The following is a 26,180-nucleotide window of genomic DNA, read 5'->3' as shown; positions in this document are numbered from 1 at the left end:
CCAATCACGGGTATTTATAAGCAGTTTATGCCACTGCTCTCTAAGTATAACTACAAAGGGGTAGGACATAGAAAGTTGCTGTTGCCCAGAGTGAGTCTATGCCTCCTACAAAGAGATGAACCATTGGGTTTCAGAGTGAGGCTTTCCCACCCTCAAAGGGTTCCACATAGATCCTTGGGAACTGGGAAGCAAATGCGTACGTTTAGTAATGTGACTTTACTAAATAGAGAAATATGTCATGTCATCCAAATAACTGAGGTTATGTAAATGAGAGATGTGGCTCATTGTGAAATGTATGTAAATGTTGTTGATGCTCTTTTGGGAAGTATGTCTAAAATGTTACTAACAAATTATCACTTTCTCAGTGTATGATCCTCATTGTGTATGAACCTATCAAAATCAATTGCCATGCAGAGCACATTGTTCGGCACAGGGGTGCCCTGTCAGTTTCCCTGCCTGCGGCTATAACAAACTGGGTTTGGATACTATTTGTGTACTGACAATAGCCATGTGGTTGAGCATGGTGCAGATCCATTTGGAATAGTGGATGACTGCCACATCTGCTAGCTTCCCTGTGTGATCAGCATGTTGGATGCTTTACCTAGGTGGGAAGAGTAATTCAGATATGTGGGAGGAAGTGGGGTAGCACCATCAATATGGCATTGAACTCATTTATGCAAAGAAGATAGATCAGAGATGTCAGTGCAGTGAAGAGAGGCCAACTGAGTGCTACTTATCAACAGGATGTGTGAGAGTAGTCGGGGGTGGGGGTCAGGTGGCAATGATAGGGATCTGGATGAGGTAATGAGACCTGGTGGAGTGGGGGTGTGGAAAGTGTTGATAGGCCTAGGTCCTTTGGAGGGTGGAATGCATGTGTGACCTTAGGAAACACATTGTAATGTTTCACTAATTATAAAAAACACGATTATGGGACTTTGCATTGTCCAAGTACAAACAGGGGATGTCCTTGCCTTCAACCTTATCTGAGGACACCTAGGGAAGGCTGAATATAAAGAACAGCAAGTGGCAATTGATTGACTGATGGGCTGGAGGAGGCAGAGCTGGTCACATGATCAGAGACACATCATAACGGAGGAGCACTTCAAGGGAGAAAAAACAAGCTCTAAAGTAGTTACCATTTAGCTGTAAAAGCTGGAGGAGGCACGGATGAGCAGGGATACTCCTCTGAGCCTGGCGGAATACCACAGCAAAGGACTGAAAAAAAAGCCTTTAAATTGTCATGTTTTCGCAAGAAATGCTGGAAGAGGAAGAGCGGTTCACGTGAACAGGGACACTACTCTAAACCTGCAGAAAAAGTGCTGTCAGAAAGGGAAAACCCAAGCACTTAACTAGTGACTGTTTGATGGGAAAAGCTTGAGGGTGCAGATCTGATTACATAACAAGGTACACTCCTCTGAGCCTATTAGAAGAGCACTGCCTTCTCCACCTCAATCCCCCTTATGGTTCGCTGTCCTTTGGTAATGTTCTTTCTGATTGGTATGATGATTCCTCTCAAAGATTTTGCATCACCCTCCAACCTAATCCACTAAATGAGTACTCAAATTTGAATCTATGCACATTCATAACAACCTTTCATTTGATTGTTCTGCTTTTCCTTGTTATATGTCACTGAACCATTTAAGCACAGCCGTGAAGAAGAGCCAGGCTTGAAACACATATCAGCTGGTTTATAGACATAATTTCGAATACAAAAATCTCGAAAGTCAAAAAGTCGAGAAAAAAAAAGTCGAAAAAAAAATATCGAAAAAAAAATAATTCGACTTTTTTTTTTCGACATTTTTGATTCGACTTTTTTGACATTCGAAATGTTTCATTCGATATTATGACTGGACACCATATCAGCTTGCTGTGAGAAACCAGAGGGTGTCTCATCTGCTAGTCCCGAGGATCTCTCTCTCAGGTGTCCAGGGCACAGCCATCGCCTTTGGATCCAGACCCTGGGGGTGGACCAGTGTGGGAGGATCACCTGGGTGAGGGGTCTTCGGGGAGTGGGGGTCAGGCAGCCAATGGTGAGATGCGGTATTCTCCCCTATTTGTTTATCTCACCCATCCTATTTCTTAGGATTCTCTGAGATTCCCACCCACCCTTTAAACGCAAATATTGGGCCGAGGAAGAGGGTGACTGAGAGTAACAACATTAACTTTCACACATCGTACTGACCATGTCCCACTAATTGGGTCAGGCAAAGTCAGGCACTTGATTCCAAGTGCATACACCTGATGCCAATTAGCTCTCCTCACACAAATAAAAGGCAGAACCTAGAGACCCACTCTGAGCAAGGTGGAACACGAGTACGAGCAGAACTTCCGTGGTGAAGGCACACCTACTGGAGTAGAGCGACGGAACAAGGGATGAGAGAAGCGGTCAAAATTCCAGAGAGTTTCCTGCTGGAGGTCATTGCCTCCGACAGGTCTGGAAAGATATGTGGAGAAGGCCAGATCCCACATCAGAAGCCAGCGACCCTCCCGGGTGAACACCAGAGTTGGGGAGGCGTAGTCAAGCCTGTGGTACTAACCTTGACTCATGAATTGGAAATCGTAAAACCAAGAAAAAAACGCACACAACTGGTGATTTGGAAAACAACCTGTGAGATCGGTGTATGTTAAAGTTTGAAGTAGCAACATTATATCGCAAGTGAAGGCTGCACACGTGTGTTGTGAGACGCGAAGAAAGGCAGACCTATGAATGAACTTTGAAGTAAGGACAGCTGTGAAATCAGCTATGGTAAGTAACAGAGTGGTCCAGCGAAAGGAAGTAGCCCACTGGAAGGTCTCTGTGGAAGGTACATTGTTTGAAGCGATGAAGCGAATGAACAGCAAAAATGAAGCAGAATTATCTTCTAGAAAAGGGGAGAGTGAAAGTTAAAGTATGAACCTTAAGTCGAAGGGGTCCTGCCGTGGTCCGTAAAGAAAGCCACGCACATTCGAAAGTCTTCGACATCCGAAAGTGCTCCAAGCCCGACAGAGGGTGACCAGAAGTGTAATAAGCTTGGGGAAAGGAGCCCCTTGTGAGTTTTTGTTGAACTTTGTTATGAAAGGTCTGAGCCCGACATCGGGGACCTACATGATCTTTGTTGTGCGAGTTCTGAGCCCGACAGAGCGGGACCTACGGGAACTTTGGTGTGAAAGGTTTGATCCTGACAGAAGGGGACCTCCATGAACTTTTGGTGAAACATTATTTGGGAGTCAGGAAAAGAGACTTTAACGTGGAAGGCTAGGCAGGTCTCGATCTACATTGTTGAACTGTGTATTGTGTTGGAACCCGAGTCAGAGTGTGTCATCCTGCCTACAGGGATTGCCTTACTCAGTGAAGTCTAACGTGGAAAGGTTAGCTGGTTCAACTACATTTATTCTTTTAAACACTGATTTTTCCTTTGCATACATTTCTCCTTTATACACTTTTTTGTACCAGAGATAGGGAGGCATTAGGTTATGTTAGCATAATTGGTAAAAAAAATTAATGTAACTTCTAATATGCAGTCCCACTGAAACGACCCAATAATGTACTGAAAGTGAACAGCGAAGTCAGCAAATTAGACACAGTAATATCCTTTTCCATGATCTCAGTCAATTTGGCAATGTAGACAGTTCTCACGCCTTCTAGTGTTATACTCTGAAACACTTTTTTGACACTCCCGTTTTGGCGCATGTTGCTATCCCTGGCACACATTCTTCTGGCTATCTCTTGGGAACCAGATGGACTCATAAAAACGTAACTGAAGCGCCACTCTTGTGAAATTAATGTTCATATTTATTTGTACTACCAAGTCATTCTATTGCAGACCCAGTTGTCCCAACACTCCCTCGGGGGCAGTATAACCACAATCTTGTTTGACGCTTTGGCAATGTCTCCACTCAAGGCTTTGTTCACACCAAAATATATCCTTTACAACAAAGCAAACAAGTATTCCTTAAAAAGGTACGTAAAAAGGTACAATGGGATAGGAGGTGCGAGGGCTGTGCAAAGAGGATCATAAGGTGCTCAAAAGTCTGCATTTTCATTTTGGGTGGGGTTGAGCACATCAATCACACCTGGGAGCCTCAATCTGGACAACGGGAGGCTACACCTTGTAAGAGTCCCTACTGTGACCAGTAGAACATAATTCTCCATAGTATACACTGGCCTATCAACAATAGGGTAAAAGGAATACATGTTTGGAAAGTATACCACTGAGCTGAGGGTATCACATCACAGTAAAAGGTGCCTCGCGTATTGGCTGTGATTACAAATATCTGTCACATAATATAAATGAGCTTTCAACACAGATGACTGGTGGCTGAGGGTTTCTACTGTACTCTATGCAACAGTTCTTTAAACAATGGTACTGCAACATTATCTGCCATTTCTCTGAACTGTACAAGGATTTAATGTTTGTGTTAGTACAAAATTAGATCAAACTAATATGCTTAAATAATGGAAAGTTTTATTCCTGCACCTGCTTAATAGTGTGCTTATAGTTGACACAGAGGTGTGATTTACGTGCATGGGTCTGTCTGATACTCCTATTGTAAGTCGATTAGATCAGTAGTGTCAATACATGTTTACTGCATCATTCTACAATGACACTTGTTATACTTGTTATTTTCAATTTTACTGTTGACTCAAAAATATATGTATTTCATTTGAAGGGACCAAGGGGAGACTCTGGTAGATCAGGTCTGTCTGGCCAAAAGGTAAGAAAGACACATTTGTGAACATTTGTCCAGTTTCAAAGATTGTTCATGTACGTTGTGCACCTTATGTCTTTCTGCAGTGGAAGCACTAACCATATAACAGTGCGTTGTCTTTTAAATGTGCTGACCATATTTAATAGGTTATATGTGTTATTACCGAAGCAAATGTCAGAGTGGTACATTTCACGGCAACGAAAATACCCCAAAAAAATACAGATGTATTTATTTATTTTTATTTGGGTGGGGACCCACCAAGCCCCCCTGTTTTTCTATCCTTATACCGCCACCACACCCCCAACCCAACCCATTGTAACCCCTTACCCCAATACCCTATATATATTTATTTAATATTTTCGGTATTTAACGGTATTATGGTTGCAATAAAATGTACCACTCTGAAATTTGCTTCAGTGAATTGACTGGGTGCCTTGCCGTTTAATATGCATGTACACATGTCATACTTGCTTTGGGACTCGTGGCGAGAGTGGCACCTCGAACAAGGTGTGGCTTTTTTGGCCGCTGCACTTTGCCTGCTAGGATTTGTAGTGCCACACTGATAATGCATAAAAGCAATGGAACTGAATTGAAGGCTCTGTTGCCGGATTCGTCTAGACCGACATTAGATATCAAAAATGACATGGAGTCACATAGTAACCGTGTCACTACTCATTTCAATCCTTATAGAAGCACACTGAAAATGCAGTTGGTGAAACATGTCTTTTTTGTTCCTGTGAATTCTCTTTGCACTTGGAAAGCACCATCTTGGTGCAGGTTTCTTAATATACACAGAATGGCCCAAATCAAAAGGGAGGTTTCTCAGTGCACTACCTGCACAATTTGAAACACATATGAACGATAAATGTGCTGTGTTCATCCCAATATGGTCTAAGCCAAACAATTATTGAATTAGAAATAGCAAGTAAGAGATAAACAGATAAACAAATTAATTCATCATCCGTCATGGCAGCCCGTATTATCGCACACATGCTAAATGCAGCAGATCTCTTGCATGAACCAAAGTCTTCATGGTCAGAAGCAACATGACACTCTCCAAAGGCATTCACTTCATCCATCATTTAAATATATCTCTATTTTGCTTCTACGCTTACTTTTGCAGCGTATGCAACCATTGTGGCAAACTTTAGTTTTAGACATGTTTACAGATGGGAACGAAGCTGGTAGATATTTCAGTCCGGTCTGAACACAACATATTGCGCTTAGGTCTTTGCTCCGTAGACATTCCTGATTGTGGAATTCCGGGTTTGCTTTTGATGTGCGAAATAAACTCCAAAATATGCCTTTGATGGCGACATCTTTTGGGTGGGTGAGTTACTTGAAAATGTAGGGCAACGAATGGCACAGTTAAGCCTCTTGGGTTGGTGGTGAAGCAGACTCCTGCCTCTTCTGCCACAGGGATTTTATTTCCTCACTTTCCCTCCCTTGCCCACAAGCAGTGGGGAAATGCCCCTAATGGTAAGCAGCGTGAGAGTTAATTTTGCTCATCGGGTAATGGTCAGAGGTGTACCCAGAGGCAATGTCTCCTATTCCTCTTAAAACTGAGGTCTAAACTCATTGGTGGGAGAGACACTTCCTCAGTTCATCTGGGAGTGGATGATGATACAATGCCTGGGACTTGCAGATCATTTGCAAAGGCTTCTGCCTCCCTTTGCTCCACTGCTGCGTCCTGACAGGCGCCCTTTACTGCCCTTCTCAACCCCTGATGCCCTCCTGAAGAAAATCAACCAAATCCTAGCAACGACTAGAATTCAACTTGTGCTCACCTCTGGCAGAGGGAAGGGTTATTATTTTTTAGTGCCAAAGATATATGGAGATCTACCGCCAATCTTAGGTTTCGAATTTTGTTACAGCACAAGGAGTAGCCCAAAATGCTGATCTTATTGCATGTGCTGTAGGCCATTTAACTTCACATTTGACTATTGATACTGGATGCCCATGTGCCCATCCATCCCAAACACAGAAAGTACATAAGGTTCTTGGTTGGGTAATCCCCTTGCCAATTTGCAATCCTTCCCTTCAGCCTCTCCTCTGCACTCAGGGAAATCTACAAACTGTTGGTAATGGTGGCCACTCCTCCACAGCATGGCTGCATTCTTGTCTCGCCCTGCCTGGATGTGCTCCAGGCTCGTTCTCACCAGCCTATTTGCTCTGTCTTTCCTAAGGAGAAATTAACTTTTAGGCGGAGGGCACACTTCCTCTTCATCGATGTGCTTGACTTTCACCTGTTACAGTAGATCAATCTTCCCGTCGTCTACCCTCCGCCACATCCGTCTAAGAAGGAGGAGAGGTTTTACCGCCTGGACACCAACAGGCCACGCAACTACTTTGTCGCTCCTTCAAGAGACATCAGGAAGAATGACTACATGATTTTCAGTGTTTTTGGTTCTCACACTGGCAGCACTATGACTGCTGTACAGAGGTATCAGCATTCGTATTTTGGAATGCTACAATCTGGTTAACCAGAAGGAGGCTGAAGGTCTTAGAGCCCATTCCATTAGAAAACGTGTATCTGTCTCGGACTTGCAGAGAGTTGCCCCTGTGGTGCACATTGGTTAGGTTCCTACATAGGCTTTTCTATGCACATTCAACAAGGTTCGCTGCTTGGATTCCTTTCTAAGTAAGGATGCTGACTTTGGTTGTGTGGTACTACGTTTTTTTTAAGGTGATGGTTCCTCGCTCTCCTTCCTCTTCCTGTTGCTGTACTGCTTTGGGGTGTTTCTATAGTAAGGAATCTGTGGGAGGAAGGAATCCATTAGAATGACACATTAGTTACTTTTTGAAATGCTCTTTCTGATGGGTTAGTCCTTTCTCCCACAGATTCCACATCATCCTATCAACCTAAAACTCTGTGTGGATAGCTTGTGGCATCATGCAGTGCTGCATCTCCTTGGCAACCAAGCGCAGGTAAAAGTTAGCAGAACCCAGATTGTGGCGCAGTCACTTCCACGTAAGTCATGGGTTCCAGTGATCCCAGCATTGCAAAATAAAATTCTTGAGCCAGTCTGACAGTGGAGAATACATTTCTAAGATGAGGAACTTGTATGAAGGGGGGCTAATCTATCAGGAAGGACATTAACCAAGTGAAGTACTGTATTTAATTCATCAGTTAAGTCAGCACGGAAATCACATGGCGATCGACCTGCAACAAAAGCCATGCCCGTCATTGTGGAGAGAGGTGGCTGGGTCTTATAAGGGTGCATTGCTATTTTATAGAAAACTGGTCTGCTCAAAGGAAGCCTTGCAGTAATGCAAGAAAAATTGCCAAAACCTAATAGCTTTTGACCATGTTTCTTCTATTACTGCAAGGCTTGTTTTGAGCTGTGGACATATTAGATTATTTTTCTGGGAGTTCAGTCCCATGTAGACCAGTTTCCCAGCCGGGCTACACCTCAAGAACTGGATTACATTCCTGAAGTCACGCCCATTTGTAAAAAGCACTAACATAAAAATTGAATACTTAGTACATGAATACAAATGATTGCGTTGTGAAATTTTATTAGACGAATGGATCTTCATTTAAAAAGCAAATGCATGCACATTTCGTTTTAACATTGATTTAGGCATTGCAATAGTTTTGAGATAAATGTATGTTGCATAACAATATTAATAGACCCTAAAAATACATGCAATGATTTCAAAGTGAACTAAATGTATTCCACTTGATTGTTTTAGATGATATCAAATGAATATGACATGATTGTATATTTATAAAATATATCTCACTGAATGTTCCTTCTTAGGGATCAAATGGACTTATTGGACCCAAAGGATCGGTATGTTTAAAAAATATATAATCTTAGAGAAAATGTCTTTTTGGACAGTGTGATTGCAGAAACATTTTTAAAACAACCTGCTGGATATTGTAACTAAGTGTTGAAGCAGAGCAATTTTGCAATAGCTTGTTTTGTTGTATTTGGACCATTCTGAAATACGAAGCTAGTTTGCATAGATCATGTTCCCTCTGTTAAGTCTTTGAATTGTGGAAATCCGTGTTTTGCACTGGAATGCAATGTTCACAAGAGCGTCAACGCAACACAAGAATCTAATTTTTCAAACAGTTTTTTTTTGGGTATGACAGCTATGGTGAAGATTAAGAAAGACTTTGGTAGTGTTGGCTCATTTATTGGCATTTTTGGCCTTGTTGCCAAAACAGCAGCATAGTAAAGAGAAAGGGGAGTAGGGGTAGTAAAATGCACAATATCTGGTTGGTAAGGCAACTGGGAATGGTTTCACCATTTATGAGCTGTTTCACAGGTTATTTTTGTGCCATGCTGCTAACCATGTGTTACTCTGCAAACATGACTCTGTTCAGGAGCAAATGAACAGAAGACAACTGAAGAACCCTAACCCTTCCCCTTCATTCTAATCCTTTGTGCATGTCCTCTATCCTTTTCCTTCTTCCCAGTCCTTGGTTCTAGTCATTTGTTCTAGTCCAGCATCCTAGTCCTTCCCCTTTGGCATAACCTTTCTCCTTCACCCTGTTGCTTAGTACTCATACTTCTTCCTGGTCCATCTCCTTCATCCTAGTCTTTCTCCTTTGTCCTATACCTTTTCCTTTATCTTAGACCCTCACTCTAGTCCTTCTCCGTCGTCCATATGCCTCTCATTTGTCATATCCTTCTCCTTCACCCCTGTCAATAATCATATTCCTTCCCTTTAGTCCAAATATGTTTACTTCATCTGACATCTTAGTCCTAGTCCTTCTCCTTAATGCAAATTCTTCCCATTATTCCTAGTCCTTCTCTTATGTGTTAGTCTTCCTCCTTCATTCTTGTCATTAATTAGTGCCCTTCTCCTTTGCCCTAGACCTTGGTCCAGGGCCTTATCTTTCATACCAACCCATCTACTTTATATTACTCCTCAGTGCTATTTCTTCTTCTTAATCTTTAATTGTTCTACTTCTCCCTATTCGTGCTCTTGTATCCTAATACTCACTCCATGTACTTGTTATTGTTTCTATTGCTAATGTTAAATCAAATTATTATTTACTATTCCTAGTCCTTCACCATCATCCTATTTATTCTCTTTTGCCCTGCCTCTGTTATTACAATCCATCATCCTAGTCCTTCTAATTCATGTTAGTCCTTCTCCTTTGTCCTATGCCTTCTAGTATTTCTACTTCATCTTAGTCTCCTTAATCCAAGTTCTTCTCCTCAGTACTAAACCTTCTCTTTTGTTTTAGTACATCCCCGTCATCCTTGTCATGCGTCTTAGTCACAGTCCTTCACCTGAATCGTAGTCTTTCTTCCTCCTTCTTTTTAGGTCTTCCCTTTTGTCCAAATCCTTTTCCTTCATTCTAATCCTCAGACCTAGTCCTTTTACTTCATCCTAGTGCTCAGTCATGGTTGTCATCCTTCATCCCAGTTCTTCTCCTTAATACTAGTCCTTCATTCTAGTTATCAGTGTCAATGTCAGTTCTTCCTCGCCCTTGCTTTTAGCTCTTCTCCTTAATCCCAGTCCTCGCCTTCATCATTGTCCTTTTCTTTAGTCCTTCATCCTAGTCATTTGTCCTAGTCCTTCTTTCTAGCGCATGTCCTTCATCCTAGTCCATTACCCTGCCCATTCATCCAGGTTTTTCATTGTAGACCTCCTTCTTTGTCCTAATACTTCTCCTTAATTCTAATATTCCCAGGCTTGATTTAGTCCTTCCCCGCAATCCTAGCTCTTCAAGCCAGACCTAATTAAGTTCTGAGGCACAATCTCTCAGTCAGTCAATGTTGCAGTCTTTCTTTCATGCTCCATCTGTATCTCTTCATTTGTGCCTTAATCTCTTCCACCCCATAGTCTATCTTTGCCTCCCTTTGTCGCTGTCTCTCTTTCATTTCTTCCCAATGGGGAATGTGTACTGCCGTGCAGTGGGGAAATGGTGCAAGACAAGGAGAAGAAATAATGACAAGCTGCATAACGAGGGGGCTGAACTCTGAAAGGAGAACATGTGATGTAATCTATCAAAATGTTTCTATGCAAGCTGAAACAAGTACCCTCAAAGCCTCCCATGTGCTATTTATACATTTAGCAGTTGGGGACGACATTATTTTGCAGAGTTTGAGGCATGTATGGAACTTAGGTTTTGTTATTAACCTTGCCAAGGACGAGTATGCTCGTCCTTCTTGCATAGACTTGCATAATAGTCTGGCACTTAAGGGGTTAAACTTGCAGGTAAGAGGAGTAGAGCAGCTGCTTCACCAGTCACAGAGGTAAATGCTAAGGCATATATGGTGCTGCATTGTTTCTCAACCAGAAATGGGCACATGGCTTTATTACTGTAGGATCTTTCTTACATCAGTTATAACTAGAATGTTTACATGAGTGATGATGCCCACTTTGCTTGTGCCTGGCTGGTAAAAAGCTGATGGATCTTGGTACAGCACAATGCTTTTACCTTGCTGCAACCAATAGTGCCAAACAATATGTGCCTTCTACACAGGTACCAAATATCATGTATGACTATTTATTTGAACATAAATAATGTCTTTTCTACAGGAAAGTAGTACAGATTACAGATACAATCCATGGGTGAGTTACATTTGCAATAAACAATGAATAACTGGGTGCAAAAAAAACAAGTAATCAAGTGGTAATAAGGAGGGACTTTAGCCAGGTACGAAGAAAAGGGACACATATAATTATGAATAATTATGAATAATAGAACAGGTGAGTACTACAGTATGTGATCAGGAAACATTGACATCAGTTGCATGTGTGAGAGTCATCATCCAGGTAGTCGGATGGGTCAGGTGTTGGAGGTAGTTCGAGGGTAAGTGGTAGAGTTTGGTTTTGATTTTGAATAGATGCACTGTTCGGCAAATGCTGATGTCTGGGCGTAGGGCATTCTTGTAGAGTGAGTAAAGTAGTTAGAAAGAGCAGAATCTAGAGAAGACACAGGAAAAGGAGCAGAGAAGTTGATGAGAAATGAGGATTGTGACATATAAGCATGAGAGTGAAGAGATATTGAGTCAGTAAGGTAGCTGGGAGCAAGGACAATTTAGCAACACTGCAGATTTAGATAACTGAAACACTCAACAGCTGCATACCATTAAAATGCATCAACCTCTCTGCAAAAAGATAACCATAAAATAGTCAACATCCCATCTAAGTACCCTAAAAAAGAAACAGAAAACTACAGAAAATTGGAGGTAACACCACAACCAACAATACAAGACAGCCTACCAAAGACAGGTCCACCACTAAAAAGTAGAAATACGAAAAGCAAAGAAACCTTACTACTCTAAAGTGTGTCAGTAAGACCCCCTCACTCAGAGAAATAACTTTACAAAATCATTAATGAGATTATATACCTCACATTTTGCAGCATAGCACTGCCTCATGCCAAACATTGTGCAGATATATCATCAATCTCTTCAGAAATAAAGTATTAAATATAAAGCAGGCAATCTTGGCCTCAAGCCCAGGGACTGCATCTCTCCAGCTCTAAAAACTCTTCACTGGCTCACGGTTGCTACAAGGATCAAATTCAGATCCCTCTGCATCATCCACAAGGCTGTCTGGGGACCGAGGACCACGCTATCTACAACTTGCTCTTACTAAATACTCTCCCTCCAGATCTTTACGCTCCTCCAGCACCAACTCTCTGTGTGTTAAGCGCTTGGCTAAACAGCGAGCTGGTGGCCGATCTCTTTCTTCAGCAGGTCCCATCCCATGTAACAGCTTCCCTCCTCTTTGCATTCAGCCGGATCTCCTCAAATTCCGGAAGCTCCTAAAGGCTCTCCTTTTTACCTCCTTCTTCCTCTCCTCCCTCCCCTGATAATCTCACAGGTGCTGAGATTGGTGAATAGGGCCCTTATGTGTCCTCACGGGTCCTGTGCTCCCACACCCAATAGCCTACCGCTTCCACCCCTCCGGGCGCTTTGCCTTGGTACTCACTGGCATATGTCATCACATGCCTACACATATTTATTGTGTGCTGACCACTGCACTTTTACACTTACAGCTGCTCAATCTCTAGCACTTCCCTCTTGATACACCTAGTACTTGCCCCCCTCCACTCCCTTGGCCCGCTCTCTCTCTGCACTTGCACAATCTGAATGCTCACAAGGCCTAGTAAGTTAGACTCTATCTTCAATTGTCATATTTGCCTTCTTTCCCATGTTTCCTCCTCGCTAAACTGTGGGCCCTTTGAAACCCAATTTAATGGATCAATAAGCACCTTACAAATGCACAATAAATAAATACAATCTAAGCAGCAGTAAGGAACAAAAGCAGCGATCAAATCCCTGGCAATAACAATTGATTAGAAATGTCTTAACTGCAGGAGAACAATCACCTGGTGTACCCCTTTCCACTAATCGCAGGACCACCCCTTGTACAGTCCCTCGAAGGACAAAAAATCTGACCACTCCTTTTGAACATCTAGACGGCCTCACCAATAAAGATCATAAAAACATGTGAACCAACTTGTTACAAGTATGTAGGCAACACTTAAGTCATGTACATAATTACCAGTGAGGGAATCTCCAGCACCACCCTCAGCAATTGAATCACACAAGTGAGCAAATGTACAAAGGCTAACAACCTAAACGTCAACCCAGACACAAAAGAAATGATGATAGTCTTTCCCGCCACCCATGAAACACCTCTACAATGGCCTCTGGAAAAGGGCAACTTCCATAAAACATCTAAAGGGATCACAAATCTCAACATACTAATAGTCAGTGGCCTCACCCTGGTCCTCCACGTTAACACAATAGTCAAAATGTACTTCTACCATTTGTGCTCAGTTAGATGTATAATGTCCTATCTCACTTTCCTACGCAAAACAGAGGAATCAAGTATGCATAGAGCATTTAGGTATGCCAGATTACCTTACAAAAACACTATGAAGGGTCCGAATCACAGTCTGTTACCCAGACTCAGCAAGAGGAAACACACAACACCAGCGCTTAGAGCATTCCGCTTGCTACTTCAAGGCACTCTGCATTACCACCAAAGCAGTCCAAGATCAAGGAGCAGAAAGTATCCAATGCAAAATCTCACATTACCTAACACTAACCAACTAGAGATCTAAGATCCAGAAATTATGGGCTAATAGGAACGAGGAGATTGTGCAGAGAAAGACTCAGAGTCCCCCCATTTTCCACTATGGTGGCAAATCTTTTGAACATGTAACCAAGGGAAATTCAAACAGTTCAGGACCACTTTAAATTCTAGAAAAATCTAAAACCCTGACTTTTTAATGCATAATGAACAGAAATTAGCCAACACTCCAGCATCAAAAAATAGCACCACTTAATCCACCAATTGCACAATTTCACACACAGGTGCACCCTAATGGAACCCATACCAGTTTGGATTACCTGGTTTCAAACCAACTCATTGCACCCAGAGAACAATAGCAATGACTAGAGTATGGCAACACCCTTGGCACTGCTGAAACTCTAAGGGCCTGATTACAGGTTTTGCAGGGTAAAAGCATCAGATAATTACCATTATCAATGTTTTAAACTCTTACTTCTGCCTGTTTTTAGCACTACACAAAAGCAGAACTCCATGGGGGCATTAGCACACATGATAATTACCACCAAAATGGTGGAACAGCAGAAGAAGGAGAAGGGATGAATGGGGAAGAGTATTTGCGAGAAAGATCTGAGAGGAGTGGCAAAGAGGAATATATGTGGGGAAGATTAGAGTGGTACAGAGAGAGAGAGAGAGGGGGGGGGAGATGAAGCGAGTCATAATGAGAGCAGAGGAGCTTGAGCAGAAGGCAATAAAGAGGGAGACGGATGGGCAAGAGAGAAGGGTGGATACGAGCCGATAGAAAAACGAGAGGAGGAGGGGGCTGAAGAACAGTCACTGTGCAGACAGAGGATGAGGGGAGAAGGTAAAGAGTGAGACTCGAGGAGTTGGGAGATGAGGTCTTAGAGAAGGGCAAAGAGGAGCATAGGAAGAAGGGAGAAGAGAAAATACACAGGAGAGTAAACATCTGGAGGGGAGAAAGAAGTTTAGGATACAAGAAAAGGTGAAAGGAGTGAGCAGGGTTAGGGCTAGAGAGGAGATGAAGAAATGTTGGGGTCAGTGAAAAGATTTGGTGAGTGAGTTCCAGGGGTTGCTGGAGTCATAGAGAGGTAGCAGAACCTAGACAGGCAGGGGGAGGAGGTTGAGGGAAGGGGAAGGAGAAAAGAGGTGTCTGAAGACTAGAGAAGAGAAGACAAGAGAGGAGAGGGGAGGAGAGGAGAGGAAAGTAGAGGAGGCTGATGCAAGGATAAGAAGGAGAAATCAGCGAGAGGCTAGAAGTGGCTGAGAAGAGGTGGAGTATGGAGGTGGGGAGGAGAGTAGGTGGAACAAGACATTATAAATGAGGCTGGAGGAGCAGAAGAAGGAAGTGTAGTGAACATCACAGTAGGAATGGAACGAGGATGCAAGACAGTCACTCAGAGAAACATCAGAAAGGTGGTTGAAATGAGACATAAGGGTGAGGTTGGAGAAGATATTCAAGAGGAAGAGATAGTATGAAGGAGTAACGAATGGGACACACGGTGGGGGTTGGAAGGAGATACAGGAGCGTTTTGGAAGAGATACATAGAAACTACATAAAGAGAGTGAAAGACAGACAGAGCACCTCAGTACAGGAGTAGGGAAGTTGGAAAGAGATACAACAAGAAGGAGAGAAAAGAAGGAGGTTGGTGGAGTTATGTATCAGGAAGTGGAAGAGGACATCAAGGAGGAGTGAAAGAGATAGATTGTGGGATATTGAAGAAAGAGGACCTCCAAAATGATGAAAGGAGACAAAGTTAGAAAGTTAAAAAGAATGTTAAGTATGGAGGCAAGGAGGAGATCACTTAAAAGATTAGGACACACATCAAAGCTGGAGACTGTATTCAGGAGTAAACTGGATAGGACATGGTGCTATAGGTACGAGGTGAAGATAAGGCATTATTCATACTGAGAGAAGTGAGGAGGATCAGAAAGTGGCACACCTAATGCCTACCATGGATGAGCCTTGTAGGTGATGGAAGAATGAGCACATGGCAAAGCATCATCTATGTACAGAGGCTTTGTGACAGTGCGTAGTCACAGATTGTGGAAGTGGGAGTAACATTTTGTGGGCCATATAAATTGTCTAAAAGGCTTTTCAAAATGAGATGTCAAGGAGGTTACCAGTGAGTGGAACTAAAAAGGCAGTGCATATGGGTGTCAACATCTTTGAAGAATGACATCCTGCAGAGCAACTGTTGCAGATTGTGTGAATAAGGCAGAATATTGCTCTCATTATTTTCTTAGGAAGAATTACCAACCTCAAGCTACACCATACCAAAGCAGAGCAAAATGTTTAAAGCTGCCAGCCCCTCATTCTCTTTTACAAAATAGCTGTTCAGTCTGTGACGACCATGGCCCTGTTGCTTAGATGCATATGAAAAAGCACTGGGAGACGTTTTCATCTAGGAACATACTGATCTGAGATGTCACATTAGAAGGCTATGCCATGACATTGCATTCCTTAACATCTGATCATATTGAGGATATCCTGAATTTAATTTTCCAGGGCGCCTGCCTCTGGTTCTCCGATCCTTTGGCTGTTGACACATAATTGAAGTCCATTACTTAACACATCTCCTTCCCTGATTGCTACAGGCACCTTGCCAAACACTCATCTCAATTTTTTCACATCTCCAGCAGTTCTCCCCTCTTTACATGATGGCAACAAAACCACTCTCTGTTTAGGCCATATTGGTCCATTATCCAATCTCACAGAATTCCCCAAATCTTCTTTGACTAAACAGGGCTTTGAAAACGTTGAGCCACCTTTTCTGACATGTCTGCCCAAATTCACTCTCACTACTGCCCATGTGAGCATGTGCACATCATACACCCAATTTCTTGCTTTGCTTTTCATTGTTTTTTGAGGTATACCATTCACAGAAAGCGTTAAATGAATAACTTGTATTTATTCAGTTATACGTATGCAACCGGCGCCCTGCCTGCAGCCTTCATTAATGCTACACTGTCCTCTCTCTCCAACTGTTCCACTCAAATCTCCCCGTAGACTCATACCAAAACATTCCAACCACACGTGCAGGCAGGGAATCCAGATTACCTTGACAACACCATAATAACAGGAATACATCTACGTAATACAACATCACCCCCCTCCCTACAGAAAATTGAACAACAAATAAAAAAACAAACACAATGCAAGAACCCTATTTTTTTCTTATAAGCTTGACCCTAGACTTATAGTCCTTAACAAAAAAAAACAAAGGTCACAATTAACTTATCTAATGACAAAACCCATGCAAGGTAATAGATGGTCCTTATTTTTCCATGAAATAGTCTCTGGACCAAATTGGTAGTCTTTTCACGCTTGAACTACGCAAATTCCTATTCTCAGCCACATCAACAATATTGTTCCCATTATGGATATCTACTTCGACAACCTGCATGCCAATATCATCATTCACATTCTCATCACCATTTTGAATAGGAACATCAGCCCAAAACAATTCAACTGCTCTTCTGTAATATTTTAATTGTCCATCCTTAACACACTCACCTTTCCAATACCATTTACTCACTTTATCCAAATTCCACACGGACCCACCATGAAATCTAACCACCCTTTTAAATACTTGAACAACTTTTACAGGACTGCTATTTTTGCATTCACCTTTTCTCACACTTCGCCCTAATTTTATTCTTACAAAATCTCCTGGAGAAATTCTAGACTTATAATTACCTGATGAAATTCTAGGATTATGTTGGTACTTGTGAACTACTTCTTCCTCTGGCTCCACAGTTCCCCTATGATTAACCCATTCAGGATTAAGCAATGTATTTGGGGCTCTCCCTCTCATTAACTCAAAAGTGGATACCTCCATCCCTCTTTTAACAGACATTCTGAGACTCCACAATTTCTCCTTAAGAGCCTCATCTACTGGCAAGTTGTTTCTCAAAGCCAATTCTACCGTCTCTACAATTATTCTATTGCACCTCTCAACTAACCCATTAGTTTGGGGATGATATAATGCTGAAAATCTCCACTCAATTCCCGACCCTTTGGCAAACTCCTTAACCTCCTTACTTCTAAATTGAACACCATTATCACTAATGATTACCTTAGGAAACCCTTCTCTCCTAAAAATTTGTTTTAAAAACTTAATTATCTCTTTGGAGTCAGTGTTTGCTAACCGCCTTTACTTCTAACCAACCTGAGTAATAGTCAACCAAGACTAATAAAAATCTCTTTTCATACATCAAATTTTCATAGGGTCCAACAATATCAATGCCTACCTTCTCCCATGGTGCCTCCCCTTATCAATGTTAATGGACTCTGATTTGACAAATTTTATCACTGTTCTGATAAGGCCAACAATTCCTAACAAACCTCTCAATCATCAAGTCCATTCCTGGCCAGCAGTATTTTGACCTCACATTACTTTTATTTCCAGTGATTCCAGGATGTCCCTGGTGTGCTTTTTCTATGAGTTCATTACACAACACCTGTGAAGGGATTAATTTATCCCCCCTCAACAGGAATCCATCTTCCATGGATAATTCGTCCCTAACTTCCCAAAACCTCACACACCCTTCACTAACCAACCTCCTTTCAGGCCAATCTGATTCAGGATATTTTCTGACTTCTTGCAAAAAGTCATCCTTACTGAATTCACTTAGCCATGTTTCCTTGGAAGTTACTTCAAGAACAACTGCCACCATTTCTTCATTACCTTCTATATCAGTCACATTATTTTTTAATGGCAAACATGATAAATAATCAGCAATAGGATTTCTTTTCCCCGGAATATATTTCACTATAAAATGATAATCTTGCAACTTGAGACTCAGCCTAGCCAACCTAGATGAAGTTTTACACATCCCCTTCACCGTAAGAACTTCAATAAGAGGTTTGTGATCAGTCTGTATAATGAACTTGCTTCCCCACAGATATTTTCTAAAGTAGTTAACCGCCCAGGAACAGGCCAACAAGTCTTTCTCAATCACTGAATATCTACTTTCTGTGTCTGAAATAGCCCTGGAGGCATGACTGATTACTTTCTCAAATTCATCTTCATCAATCTGGGATAACACCGCCCCCAATCCATTCCCACTGGCATCCACTGTAACCTTAGTTAATCTACCAAACACAAATCCTCCTACTTCTGCAGAATTACAAATCACTCCCTTTAAGCAATTTACTGCCTCATTACATTCATCACTCCACTCAAACATAGCATCCTTTTTTAACAGTTTCCTCAAAGGCTCTGTTACACTGGCAACATTTTTTACAAATCTGTTGTAGTACTCACACAAACCCATACATGATCTAAGTTCATCCTTATTTTTTGGACTAGGTGAGTCCTTAATTGCCTTCATGGCAACCCCCTTGGGTTTGTATCCTTTACCATTTACCGTGTGTCCTAAATACTCAACTTGTTCAACTCCAAACTTACATTTACTTTGTTCAACCTTCAATCCCACATCCTCCAATCTCCTCAACACTTCTCTCAACCTTTTATCATGCTCTTCAGAACCCTTGCCAAACACAATAATATCATCCTGATACACAAGAGTCCCATTCAAACCCTTAAGAAAATGCATCATAACCCTTTGGAACACTGCCGCCGCGGATGCCAAACCAAAAGACATGCGTTTATATCTGTACAACCCATATGAAGTGATGAACGCTGTGATGTCCCTGCAGTCCTCTGTAACTGATATCTGATGATACGCACTTGAAAGATCCAATGTGGAAAATAAATCTGCATCACCAATGCGATTTAGCATTTCAGAAATTACCGGAAGAGGAAAAGTATCAACTATGATGTTTCTGTTGACATCCCTCAAATCCACACAAATCCTAGGCTTGCCATTCTTTTTCAATGCAACAACGATGGGGCTTAAACTGAGGATTACATTTTTTCTATTCCTTCTGACACAAGCTTGTCAACTCCAACTCAACCTTGTCAGCCATGGCAAATGGAATGGGTCTTGACTTTAAGTGTTTAACTGGCTATGCTCCCCTCTTGAGACGGATCCAGTGTGCAAAGTTTTTCAACAAACCTAATTTCGCTTGGGCTTCACTTCCTTTTGTTACCATTTTGTCTCCTTGCTCTTGACTACTATTCACAATAAGAATTTGCTCTTCTTCACAAGGATCCAGTCTGATTCTTAAGCCAGCTTGATCTCTCCAACCCACTATATTCACACCATTTTCTGCCACATATACCTTCACCTGGGCACGCCTGTCCTTGAATTGAATGATACACGAAAACCAACCAATCATTTTAATCCTAGACCCTTCGAATCCGCCAGGATTCCTTATATCTGAGGCCATCAACTTGCTTCTTAGACCCCGTGCCACTAAATTTTGCCAGGTTTTCTTAGTGATGATCGTCCATGGTGAGCAACTGTCCACTTTCACCTTGAGCTTCCAATTGTCAAATATTACCTTGCAACTTGGGCATTTCAATTCTCCACCTGGTGGTTTATGAATCATGAACACCCTCTTCTCATCTGATTCTTCCTCTTCATCTTGAATTGCCGAAACTCTCTTCTTCCACCTACATTTGACCGCAAAATGACCCTTCACTCCACAATTCCCACATTTCTGCCCTATTGCCGGGCACTGTTTTGCATATGCATACTGGCCAAATCTACCACAATTATTGCGTCTGTCTCCATCTTTAATCTGTGCATTCTGAAATCTGGGTTCATTTCTCACCCAACTCTTTCTTCTAAAAGAATTTCCCTTATTCTCAAATCCTCTTGCTCTGTTACGGAAACGGTATCCATCCGTTCTTTGCTCCTTAGCGTGTTGACCAAACCTACTTCCTCAGCCTCTGCTGCAACCCTGCTATTTTGCTGCTGCATGTTATGAGCAGCCTCCTGTTTTTTGCTCTTCATTTCTCTAGAACACAATTGACTGTGTTCTATTTGTTTAGCAATGGCAATAGTCTCCGGTAGGGATGGGTTACCCACCATCCACAACCTTTCTTGGACTAAACTGTCCCTTGAGTGGATGATGATCTGGTCTCTGATTAACTCATCTAGAGTGATTCCATTACCAAAATGACACGTGCGTGATAAAAGCCTCAATGCTGACACATATTCTTCAATAGTTTCATGCTCCTTTTGAATTCTTGTATAAAAGTTGTATTGGTCTCCGGAGCATAGTACTTGTCTAATTGTCTGATGGCTTTTTCATGTTCATCCGCATCACTACCTTAATCTCCTGGTAATTCTGGCAACTCCCTGAACTTCCTTTGGCCTTCCAACCCAAAAGCATGGGGTAACAGCAGTTTCTTCTTATGAGAAGTGAGTCACAGTCTGAATATAATTTAACCAGAACTACTTCCTTTCCGACCAATCAACTACAGGCTGACCTGGGGTTGGCAGAAAGCTTGCAGGTGGTTGAATGTTGATGCCCTGCATTTTTTTTTTTTAAAGAAATAAAAATTCAGAACTTTGAATGTCAACAACACCAAACTTGTGGGCAACTGCACCCCTTCCTTTTATAATCCTCTGTGGATTCTTCCTCAGATATTCATATGCAAACTCTCCCAATACCTCTTCACTTATCCTAGTGTGGATATGTAAAATGACAGAGAGAAAAGAAAAACATTGTTTTTTTTACTGAGACGAGGATGAGGAGGTTTCCATCATCCTTGCCTGACTTCCTGATTGCTGAGGAGTCTGTGTCACGTGACTGTGACACATTCGACTGGTCCTTTACTCCAATGCATGTATTACAAACGCACGCCGAGTCCAATCGAAACATGTAAGTTTATAACGAAATATATGGCTCCCCTGCAGTGTTGAAAGTGTACTTCCTGTCTCCTCCCTTAGGAGATCCGGCACAAACAAACGCAACGTGTTCGTTCGGAGTGGCTGCTCTCGTTCCTTGCCTTTCGCTCCCCGTGGATTTGTCTGACGCCGGGTAGTCCTCATCGCCAATTGAGGTATACCATTCACAGAAAGCGTTAAATGAATAACTTGTATTTATTCAGTTATAAGTATGCAACAAAGCGCCCTGCCTGCAGCCTTCATTCATGCTACGCCGTCCTCTCTCTCCAACTGTTCCACTCGAATCTCCCCGTACACTCATACCCAAACATTTCAACCACACGTGCAGGCAGGGAATCCAGATTACCTTGACAACACCATAATAACAGGAATACATCTACGTAATACAACATTTCTCCATAATGTTCACCTTTATTTTCTCATCTTGCACGTCCACTTTACCAATGCTGTATTTTCATAACCACCCCGGATTCAATCTCCCTTACTACACACACCTCAGGCCATTTATACAGCATGTCTAATGCCATGATAACATAGCTACCTTGAACCCCCCTCACCACCAGGGGGACTAATATATCAACCACCACTACACCCACAGAGTTGAGAACATTCACCAACTTCATTGGCGTCACCCTTGGCTGCAACTTCTTATGACTGCAACAGCACCCCTCACACTGCCTTAACAACCGCTCCGTGTCCACATCCAAACCTGGCCACTAATAGTCCCAACTGATTCATCTTTTGGTTTTACAGTTCCAAAATGCCCCTCATGGGAAATGTCCATGGCTGCATCCCTCACACCTTTAGGCACCTCCACACGATGTCCCCTGACCAGCATCCCCTTTTCTGTGCTTAACTCATTGTTTATCCTCGTGAACGCCTTAAACTCTTCCCCCATATCAACATGAGGCTAACCCTTCTGCACAAACTCCAACACATTTTTATATGTCTCACTGTTTCCGCAACAGTCAATCCTATCCTTCTCACTTACTATCTTAGAATTTGTTAAAATATTGCCTTCTAGGATACCTGTTACTGCCCTTCCTCCGTGGCATTGTAATCATCAATATCATTTCTGGACAAAGTGTCTGCCACTATATTATGCTCCCCTTTAATATACTGCACTTCAAAGTCCAAACCTTGCATTCCTTCTGACTGCTCTTCTTGATATTCCTACAACCCGTTCCTGTTGAATTTCACCACCAGGCGTGTGATCCACCACAATGAAAAACATTGTTCCCCACAAATAGCTCAAATGCCACTGCCTGTATTTTGTGCCCGTCCTGCTGCATCAACACACACCCAAAGTATTCTCACCACCAAACAACTTACTCATAACCCTTTGGGGCATAAACTGAACCAAACGGCATCCTCCTACATCTACATAAACCAAAAGGTGCTATGAACATAGTCAGATCCACTGATGCTAATACAATTGGAGCTGGTTATAGGCCACTCTAAGATCTATTGTGGAGAACAAGCTAGCGCCAGAAATTTCAGCGAGTAATTCATTAATCCTTGGCAACAGAAACTGATCTGTAGTGGCACTCTTATTGAGAGCCTTCAGGTCATTACAAAGTCTCACAAACTGCCCTTTGTTTTAATATGGTCTGGGATTAGTTAAATAAACGGGTGTGTCTAAGTGTTTATCTCCTGTTTGTTTATGCACCCTTATCCCTGACCTGGTTGAAGTGCTATGGCTAGACTTCCGCACTAGCACAATGTGACCATTCCACTCTGCAGCCTATGCTTTCTCAATAATCCCATCAAATGTTTGAGTTCCCCTTCAATTTCTGACATCAAAGCCAGGAGAAGCCACCTCACTTTAGCTCTTACTGGTACAGCATCTGCCTTCAATTTGATGCACTGTACAAATCCCTTCACGCATCCAGTAACTTCCTTGAACACACCAGGGTACCATTATATTTACCTTATTTGACTGCCACTCCATTCCTCCTCCTCCTCCCACCACCAGCACTTATACTAGATGATCCAGGTCTAACTTAAGACCCTCATCTGCTTGTGTGTCCCAAGACAGTAAGTTCCCCCCTTTTCGTGTGACTCTCACAAGACCTACAGCCCTGTGTCCCTTAAATTTAAATTGGGTTTCAAACTCCCCACTATATCTATATCTATGGAGATCTCGCCATGAACTTGGGCCACTACTGATGGTTCCTGCTGATCAATACACCCATATTTACATTTCCATGTGCTCACATTCATCAAGGTATAGTCTGCCCTGCTATCAATCAATAACCTGACACAGATATCATTCACCTCAATTACGGCATGAGGTTTGACCCTCCTCAGACATGCATCCTAGGCATTAACTACATACACATCGTTATGGGGCGCATAGAGAGATGAACCCAAGCCACTCAATGATGATGTCACATCCTGAACCAACTTTACAGTTTGGTACTTTGTTCATTGTCTACAGCATCTTGCCAAGTGCTCTTTCCTCCCATACTCTCGACAAACAATATGTTGGGCGAAACACTCCTTGTCCTTGGCAAAGTGCTCAGTGCTCCCAAACCAAAAGCTCCTTGCACTAGGTCTTCCTTTATATTTGGGTTTCACATCTAACTTTTTCTTGACTTGTGGCTTGATGTCATCCTCGCTTTACCATCCCTGGTCTTGTCAGGGTGTTTCAAAGTCTAGTCCCCCGGGGATCCCGTACTCAGGTGGCCAGAGTAAGGCCATCCTTTTTGGGTCCTGACCCTGGGGCTGGACAAGCGAGGGAGGATCACCCAGGTAAGGGTGCCCTTGAGAGTGTGGATGAAGCACCTGACTGTGAGACATGGTATCCCCCTTTTTCCCTAACCCATCAAACTCCCATTCCTGCCTATTTATTGGGAAACTACAACTCCCATGATTCCCCCCCACTTCAAATTGGCCACACTACTGAGATAGGAAGATAATCAATGAGGCCAGGAGAATTACCTCTGCCGACTTGCAATGGCTCTGTCCCTCTAATGAGATCAGGCAGAGTCAGACACGTAATACAAATTACAGACACCTGCCACTTTTTAACACTCCCTGTCAGGATAAAAGGTGGCATGCACAATCACACTCTGAGCAAGTCCAGATGCGATAAGGAACAGCTCTTTCGAGGCTGATGCAAACCAGGCTATGGAGGTTGGAAGGCTAAGGGCAGAGAGCCAGGCGAGAATTCCATCATTTCGGGAAGCTGTAAGCGCTCCACGACTGAAAACGAGTGAGCGGGAAAGAGAAACCTTCAAAGAGCTTCAGGCGGCTCGCTACCCTACCAAGTGAACGATGGAGTTGGGGGGGAGCAGAGGAGGCATTGGTAACGGCCTTGACTGCTACGGGAAAAGCATTGAAGATAGATGCCAAATTAACATGACCAGTGAGTTATCAATTGCAAACAAAAGCCTGGTATGTGTTAAGAGCAAAAGAGGCATGTAACACGAGTTGATGGTTGCGTGTGTGCAGAAAAAATGTGTAATGAAATTAAATTATATTTTATTTATATATTGCGCTCGTACACAAGTGTTTCAGAGCGCAACCAGGCAAAGGGAGGGGCACAGGGAAGAACAAAAAACAACGATCTTACTAGGCCCAGTGACATTGAGAATGCGCAAGTGCAAGGGAAAGGGAAAAGGGGGAAAGGGCATGGAAGGGGGGAGAGGTGGAAAGTCCGGAACAGAGGAGAGAACATAATTAATGAATACGTAAAATAAATAAATAAAGGCGATAAAAAGTGGTAGTGCAGCCAGCAAGTGGCAAGTGCTAGGTTCAGCAGATAGGGTGTATCAGTGCAGAAGAGAAGTGGGTGGGGGACTGTATGAGTACAGATACAGATCCCAGTGCAAGGGGTGGCCCAGAGGCAGTGCAGGAGGCTGGCAGGGTCAGCAGGTACCTGTGCCCGCAGGACAGAGAGCGGCCAGGCGCACAGTGCCAAGAGAGAAAACAGATCAGCAGGGGAGAAGAGGAAGATCTTGAGGTGCTTCCGGAACCGGAAATGGTTCTCCTCAAGTTTCGCGTTTCAAGTGACAGGGGGGCTGTTCCAAAGGGAGGCCCCAGCTGAAGACAGAGATCTACCCCACGGCTCGTTTCTTTGAAATACGACTGACCCTGGGGGAGTTAGAAGTAGAGGAGCAAAGGGCTCGAGAGGGGAGGTATTTATGGAGGGATAGTTGATGGTATTTTGGAGCCAGGCACCAGAAAGCCTTGTGAACAATGCAGAGGGTTTTAAATGTAATTCTTGCATCCACTGGGAGCCAATGAAGGGATTTCAGAGCTGGATAGATACGATCCCATGGCTTGAGGCCAAGGACAAGCCTCGCAGTCCTGTTCTGGATTAGTTGAAAAGGGCGGAGAATGGAGGCAGGTAGATTTGGAAAGAGGCTGTTACAGTAGTCCAACCTAGAGAGAACCAGAGCCTGGGAGACAGTGAGCTTCTGAGGGAAGGAGAGGAAAGGCAGAGTACATCTGAGGAGGAGCAGTAAGAAGTTTGACTTTTTAGAGATGTCAGAGATGTGTGCAGAGAAGGAAAGTGTGGAGTCAAAGATGACCCAAGGTTCTTAGCCTCACAGGTAGGGGTAGGAGGAGGGCTAGGGGAGGCCAACCAGAGACTGAGGGGAAAGGATGGTGAAGGTGTACCAATGAGGAGGATCTCAGTCTTGTTGGCATTTAGACAAAGATTATTGGCGGCACATCAATTTTGAATGGCGATTAGGCTATCG

The 26,180-nt window shown here is 42.8% G+C and overlaps 1 protein-coding gene across 1 annotated transcript in view; it reads left to right on the top strand.

The window, feature by feature from the left end:
* COL21A1 (collagen type XXI alpha 1 chain) overlaps positions 1-26,180 on the top strand; it is a 1,372,657-nt gene that overhangs the window by 1,183,298 nt on the left and 163,179 nt on the right. The window contains exons 24-25 of the mRNA XM_069606149.1: positions 4,651-4,695; positions 8,454-8,486. Of these exons, the coding sequence (XP_069462250.1) occupies positions 4,651-4,695; positions 8,454-8,486 (78 nt within the window). The remainder of the gene's footprint in view (positions 1-4,650; positions 4,696-8,453; positions 8,487-26,180) is intronic.

This window comes from Ambystoma mexicanum, chromosome 4p (assembly GCF_040938575.1).
Source record: "Ambystoma mexicanum isolate Mex_15411 chromosome 4p, UKY_AmexF1_1, whole genome shotgun sequence".
Lineage (NCBI taxonomy): Eukaryota > Metazoa > Chordata > Amphibia > Caudata > Ambystomatidae > Ambystoma > Ambystoma mexicanum.
Note: the sequence above shows the minus strand (reverse complement) of the source record. Positions and strands in the feature narration are given on the sequence as shown.